This window comes from Myotis brandtii, unplaced genomic scaffold (genome assembly GCF_000412655.1).
Source record: "Myotis brandtii unplaced genomic scaffold, ASM41265v1 scaffold105, whole genome shotgun sequence".
NCBI classification, from domain to species: domain Eukaryota; kingdom Metazoa; phylum Chordata; class Mammalia; order Chiroptera; family Vespertilionidae; genus Myotis; species Myotis brandtii.
The window spans coordinates 601271-608609 of record NW_005353538.1 but is presented as its reverse complement, the minus strand read 5'-3'; the positions used below and the strand labels follow the sequence as shown (position 1 = coordinate 608609).

Sequence of the window (7339 nt, the reverse complement as noted above, 5' to 3'; positions counted from 1 at the left end):
TACTCCGGGGGGGCGGAGGCCCGGCCACAGAGGCGCCCCTTGCCCTGTACTCCCGGCGACTCTCCGTCCAGGGACAAACTGCCCCCCGTCCCCTCCAGCCGCCTTGGGGAGTCCTGGCTGCCTCGGCCAGTCCCCAGAGTGCCTGTCGTCACCCCGAGCCCTGGGGAGCCCTGGGCAGGACGGGAATTGACCAACCGGCACTCCCTGCCCTTCTCGCTGCCCTCCCAAATGGAGCCCAGAGCAGAGGGGCCTTGGCCTGGGAGCGCCTTCAGTCCGGATGTCTCCGTGGTGAGTCCTGGTGTTGAAATGACTCAGCCTGTTCAGAAGTGTCTGTGGCCTGGCCTGTGCTCAGTGGTTAGAGCATCAGCCCCTGCGCCTCATGGTCGAGGGTTCCATTTCTGGTCAAGGGCACATGCTTGGGTTGCAGGTTTGATCCCCGGCCCTAGTCAGGGCACATGTGGGAGGCAACCAGTAGATACCTCCCCCCCCCCAACGCCCCCCCTAGAAAGGGCATTAGTACTAGATTAGAGGGCCTCCCACAAGAATTTAAATTTATTTGGTAGGAAATGGGGAGCATTTCAAAGTTTTAACTTAGTGGAGTGACATGACCAAAATGCCAGTTTAAAGAGATGCCCGCCCTGGCCGGTGTGGCTTGGTTGGTGGAGCATTGTCCCACTCACGGTTGGATACCTGGTCGGGGCACATATGGGAGGCAACTGATCAATGTCTCTCTCTCTCACAATCTCCCCCTCTCTCCCTCTACCTTTCCCTTCCCTTCTCTCTAAAATAAATAAAAACATTTTTTAATTATAAAGAGATGATTCCAATAATTGTACGTAGAATGGATTGATAAGAGAATAGATTAAAAAAGACAGGTTAGTGGTCCATTCTATAAGCATGAGATATAAGGGTCTGGAACTGAGGGTGGAAGAGGTATGTTCATTATTTGTTGGTTCAGTTATGCACTCAACATAAATTCTTGCCCTTACAAAGTCTATATTCTAGTAGGGGAAAGACAAAATAAAAAAGATAAGTTAGAACATACAGCGTGTTGGACATGGATGAGTGCTGTAGAGAAAAGGTAGGGCAAAAGGGGTATTGGGACAGCTAAGCCAAGACCTGGAGCGTGGGGAGGGGAGCCATGCTAATTCTGGGGAAAGACAGTTCCAGGATGAAGGGAAAGCAGCTGCGCTTAGGAGAGTGTTTGAGGAATGACAGGGTGGACCATAGTTGGTGCTAAGTGAGCAGGAAGGAGAATAGCTGTCTGTGAGCAGGTGGGGCAGCCAGATTAGGCAGAGCCTTGAGAGGGTGAGAAACAAAGATCCAGTAAGTTTGAAAGCAGGCTGTGGGTGGGGACAGGAGAGGAAACCACACACGCGCACGCGCACGCGCACGCGCACGCACCCTTGAGGTTTTGAACCTGGCTAGAGACATGTTGAATTTGAGATGAGCTATTGAAGCAAGAGTTGACCAGCAGGTAGTTAGAAATCTAAGGGGAAAGTGGAAGTGGAAGGGAGAGGTTGAGGAATGCTGTGGCCAGGAATGACTGCAGGGGGAGGGATGACAGGTTTAAGTGGCATCTCAGTGAGGGATTAGGGTTGACTTTGTGGATCTCCCTCGTTTCCCTACATTTGAGCTTTTCAGAGCCTGGAACAGCTGTGCTTTTGTTAGATGTAATAACCCGAGTGTGGCGTGGAGTGAGGTCTGTGTCTATATTACTGTTCTTGTTATTGTCAGTAGGTTAATAAGAGGAGATGCTTAGCTGTATTAAGAAGGTCCTTTTTCAACACTTTTCTTTCCAGAATATGAATAGCAGCCCATTAGCAGGTCCAGAGTGTGAGCACCCCAAAATCAAACCTTCCGCATCGGCCAATGCCATTTATTCCCTGGCTGCCAGGTGAGTCTAAAAGCTGCATTTCACACCGTGGAGTTGTCCTGCTAAAGAATTTACCTGCAGAAAAGTAAACTCAGAGGAAAGTAAAAATGGGTCTGCATTTGCACATATAAAAATCTCCCTGTTTATGTTTGAACTGTTTCCTCCTATTCTTTTCTGTGTAAATGTACAGAGATCGGTCCTGCTGGGTGAGGTTCATCAATTTTACTACATTTTCTCAAAGAAGCAATTTTGGTTTTTGTTGATTTAAAAAAAGTTAATTTCTTAATTCTCATTTTTAATTTTAATTCTTAATTCTTGGGTACCTGCTTTTTTGTGGTAAAATACACATGACATTAAATTTTTCATCTGACCTATTTATTAGTATACAGTTTAGTTTTATTAATTAAATACTTCACATTGTACAACGATCACCACCATCTCCATAATTCTTTTCAGTTTGTTTAACTCTATACCTGTTAACAATAAATCCTCATTTCCCCTCTGCCAGCCCCTGACAGCCACCATTATACTTTTTGTCTTTATGATTTTGATTACTCTAAATACCTCATGTAAGTAGAGTCATACAGTATCTGGCTTTTTGTGACTGGCTTATTTCACTCAGCAGAATGTCCTCAAGGTTCGTCATATTGTAGCCTATTGAAGAACACTCCCTTTTAAAGGCTGAATGCTATGCTCTTGTATGTCTGTGTGACATTTTGCTTATCCATTCATTAGTCAATGGACACTTGGGCTCTTCTTGTTTTAGCTATTGCAAATGACGCTACTATGAATATGGGTGAGCAATTCTCTCTTTAAGACCCTACTTTCAGTTATTTTGGGTGTATACCCAGAAGTTGAATTGCTGGATCATATGGTAATTCTATTTTTAATTTTTTGAGGCACCTTCATACTGTTTTTCACAGCAGCTGTACTATTTTACATCCCCAACCATGGTGCACAAAGGTTCCAATTTCTCCAAAATTTTACCAACACTTGTTATTTTCTGTTTTTTATTTTTATTTCTATTTTTTTTATTGATTTCAGAGAGTAAGGGAGAGGGAGAGAGAGATAGAAATATCAATGATGAGAGGGAATCACTGATCGGCTGCCTCCTGCATGTCCCCCACTGGGGTTCGAGCCTGCAACCCAGGCATGTGCCCTTAACTGGAATCGAACCTGGGACCCTTCAGTCCGCAGGCCGATGCTTTATCCACTGAGTCAAACCAGCCAGGGCTATTTTTATTTTTTTGTAGCAGCCATCCTAATGGGTGTGAGGTGCTATTGCATGGTAATTTTGTTTTGCATTTCCCTGATGATTAATGATATTAAGCATCTTTTCATGTGCTTATTGGTCATTCATATGTCTTCTTTAAAGACGTTTCTATTGAAGGCCATTGCCCATTTTTAAACAAATCTTTATTGTTAAGTGTGTTACAGATATCCCCCCTTTTTCCCCGTTTCCCCCCTCCACCTGGTTCCTGCCCCACCCCAGGACTTCACCCTATTGTCTGTGTCCATAGGTAATACATATCTGTAATAATAAAAATGTAATATGCTAATTAGACTGGACAGCCGAACAAACTTCCAGACATCCTCTGGACGAAGCTGGGGTATGAGAGCTGAGGCAAGCCGCCGCGGCTGTGAGGGCCAAGCCCCTTGCACGAATTTCGTGCATCGGGCCTCTGGTATGCTTATAAAACCTTTGGTTAATCTCTTCCCACCTCCCCTTCTCTGTGAGATTCGTCAGTCTGCTCCATGTTTTCATGCCTCTGATTCTATTTTATTCAGTTTATTTTGTACATTAGATTCCTTGTTCATTTATTTTGATTTATAGATTTCATTGTTGATAAATATGTATTTATTGCCATTTTATTGTTCATATTTTTTATCTTTTTCTTCTTCTCCCTCTTCTTAAAGCATACCCTTCAACATTTCATTTAATACTGTTTTGGTGGTGATGAACTCCTTTAGCTTTATCTTTATCTGACCTTCAATTCTAAATGATAGCTTTGCTGGGTAGAATAACCTTGGTTATAGGTCCTTGCTTTTCATTACTTTGAATGTTTCTTATCACTCCCTTCTGACCTGCAAAGTTTCTGTTGAGAAATCAGCTGACAGTCATATGGGTGCTCCTTTGTAGGTAACTAACTGCTTTTCTCTTGCTGCTTTTAAGATTCTCTCTTTGTCTTTAACCCTTGGCTTTTTAATTATAATATGTCTTGGTGTGGGCCTCTTTGGATTCCTGTGGGACTCTCTGTGCTTCCTGGACTTGTAAGTCTATTTCTCTCACCAGTAGAGTACTTTTTTTGTCATTATTTCTTCAGATTGGTTTTCAATATTTTGCTCTCTTCTCCTTCTGGCAAACCAATAATGTGAATGTTGTTATGCTTGAAGTTGTCCCAGAGGCTCTTTACACTATCTTCATATTTTTGTATTATTTTTCTTTTTTCTCTTCTGCTTGGGTGTTTTTTGCTTCCTCATATTCCAAATAATTGATTTGTTTCTTGGAATCCTCTCCTGTTGAATCCCTGTAAATTATTCTTTATTTCAGTAAGTATATTCAGACTCATCATTTTTCATGTCTTTGACATTTTCACTAAGATCCTTGAAAGCCTCACTAAATCCCTTGAAGTTCTCTTTGAGTCAACTGAAGTGCTCATTAAGGTTCTTGAGTAACCTTATAACCATGGTTTTGAACTCGGTATCCAGTAATTTGCTTGCTTCCATTTCTTTCATTTGTGACATATTTTTTGTCTCTGCATTTTGGCTGCTTCCTTGTGTTTGTTTCTATGTATTAGGTAGACCTGCTATGTCTCCTGGAGTTGGTAGAGTGGACTTGTATGGGTGTCCTGTAGGGCCCAGTGGCTCAGCCTCCGCAGTCACCTGAGCTGGGCACTCTAGGTGCACCCTGTGTGGGCTGTGTGCACAGTCTTATTGTAGTTAAACCTTGATTGCTGTTGGTGTCACTGGGAGGCACTGACCTCCAGGCCAATTGGCTGTGAGGATTGGCTGGGACTACAGTGGGAGAGCTGCTGTGCAGGAGACACCCCTATGGAGCAGGACTTGCTTCAGTGGGGCTTTTGTGCTCACTGAGTCTACCCCTTGAGTGTGTCACTGGTGGATGCGTAGAGTTGTAATCTGGTGTGGTCAGAAGCTGTCCACTGGGTGCACTGGCTCTGGGGCCTCCCGAGAGGTGCAAAGTCAGCCACTGCCTGAGGCCACTGGGCAGGAGCTACAGAGAAATCCGCAGATGGCTGCTACTTGTTTTGGGCTTGTGAAGTGCCTATGCGAGGTCCAGCTGTGAAGCAAGGCAGGCTGGTGCTAGTGCTGGGTCTTGGCCTTTTATTGATAGGTTTGAGGCACGCTGACTCCAGCTGCTGCTTATTTGAGAGATTTTTAGCAAAGTCTGAAGCCTGAGTGAGGATAGTAAATTGATATGGAAAAGCTGCTGCAAACAACTTGGGTGGGTCGGGGTCTCAGGGAATTACCAGGGCAGAGTGAACAGTGTGAGCCAGGCTGATGGAAACTCAGATATGGCTGCCAGGCAGCTCTGCAATGGGGGAGGTCCCAGCACAGGAACAATGACCCCTGCAAGGACTCCTTGTCTGGGAGAAATCTGCCGCTGAGTTCCTGCCACGGTGCCAGACAGTCCAGTGCCTCCTTATATATCCCTGGGTCCTCCAAAGCCACCCGGCACTGGAGCTCAGAGGGATCGTGTCTGAGTAAGTTTGTGTACTGGCCCTTTAAGCGGAACTGCCTGGGTCTCCAGCAGCTTCCTTGTCACTCAGCCACAATCCCCACTGGTTTTTACAGCCCAAAGTTATGGGGACTTCTCTTCCCAGCTCTGGTACCCTGGGCTGGGGGTCTGGTGTCAGGCTGGGACCCATTGCTCCTTGTGGGAGGCCTCTGCAGCCGAGATAACCCTCCTGATTAATAAAAAGGCCACACAGAGAGGATTAAAAATGGCAGCAGAGTAAGTGGATACTGCACAAACATGCTCCCAGGAACAAACTGGAATTACAACTAAAATACAGAAAAACTTTCTGAATAATCAGTGGAAGACTCGCAGGAGACAACCCTGATACCTGAGGACTGAACGTGGAGATAGCATAGAGACTAGTAGGAGGGACGGAGGCACAAAAGGGCTGGCCAGGCACCACAGACAGCAACTGAAGTTCCAGAGATACCTCAACTGTGGGGGTTGCAACTGAGAACTCTGGGATCTAATTGCCAAGCTGGGCTCCCCAGCAGAGAGCACCAAATCTGAGGAGGGTACCCACATAACATCTGACTGTGAAAAGCAACGGAGTTGCTGTCTGCCATGGAGAGATGGCTGAAAATTCAGGTACCCTCTTAAAGGGCCAACGCACAAAATTCCCTATGGAGCCACCCATCTTGTGCTCCGGCAGAAGGAGGGCACAGTGGATTGGAGCTGTGTGAACAGGACTGGGGACTCGGGGGGATAGAGCTCAGAAGGCAGACACCCCCAGTTTCCTGGGTTGAGTCATTCCTTCACACAGCAGAGGACATCTTTGCCAAACAGATATTTACCTTGCCTAGGGGAAGACAGTTGACTCAGCCTATTGGAAAACACCTTGCCCTCAGGTCACTCTTAAGAGACCAAAAATAACAATTAGCCTCCAGGCAGAAGCCACTGCCCCACCCTGTTGAAAAAACTCTCGCCACACTTGAAGACGATTGCCTGGGGCCACTTCAAATTGGAATCCTATCAGTCTATAGGCAGGTGGTCTCTGGAGGCTTTGAGTCTTTGCCTGATCTAATTAGAAACAGCATTTGACACTGTCCTGCACTGGAGCTTGAGAGGTGTAGCAGATCTACTTAATACATAGTCACAAACCCAAAAAGACAGCCACAATGAGGAGACAAAGAAACAACCCCCAATTGAAAGACCTAGAGAATTCTCCAGAAGAGATAAATGAAGCAGAGCTAAGAAATTTATCTGAATCAGAGTTCAGAGTAATGATGGTGAAGATGCTCAACAGCATGAAAAAAGATATAGTAACTATAAAAAAAGAACAGTCTGAGATAAAGTATGACACAGCAAAAATAAAGAACACATTGGAAGGAATATACAGCCGATTAGAGGAAGCTGAGGATCGAATCAGTGAATTAGAAGACAGGGTTGAAAAAATCAATCAGAGAACCAAAATGAAAAAAAAAACACAATTAAAAAACAGAAGCACAATTTAAGAGAGCTGTGAGACAACGTGAAACATAACAATATTCACATAGGAGGTGTGCCAGAAAGATAGGGTTAGAGAACATGTTTGAATAAATAATGGCAGAAAACTTCCCTAACCTGGTAAATGAAAAAGTCACACAAGTTCAGGAGGCACAGAGAACCCCAAGCAAGAAGAACCCAAACAGGCCCACCCCACACATCATAATTAAAATGCCAAAAATTAAAGAAAAAGAGAGAATCTTAAAGGCAGCAAGAGAAAA

At 44.9% G+C, this 7339-nt stretch overlaps 1 protein-coding gene across 1 annotated transcript in view; it reads left to right on the top strand.

The window, feature by feature from the left end:
- The window catches only part of CBL (Cbl proto-oncogene, E3 ubiquitin protein ligase), an 85637-nt gene that overhangs the window by 65543 nt on the left and 12755 nt on the right, over positions 1-7339 (top strand). The window contains exon 10 of the mRNA XM_014539878.1: positions 1803-1897. Coding sequence (XP_014395364.1) covers positions 1803-1897 — 95 coding nt within the window. The remainder of the gene's footprint in view (positions 1-1802; positions 1898-7339) is intronic.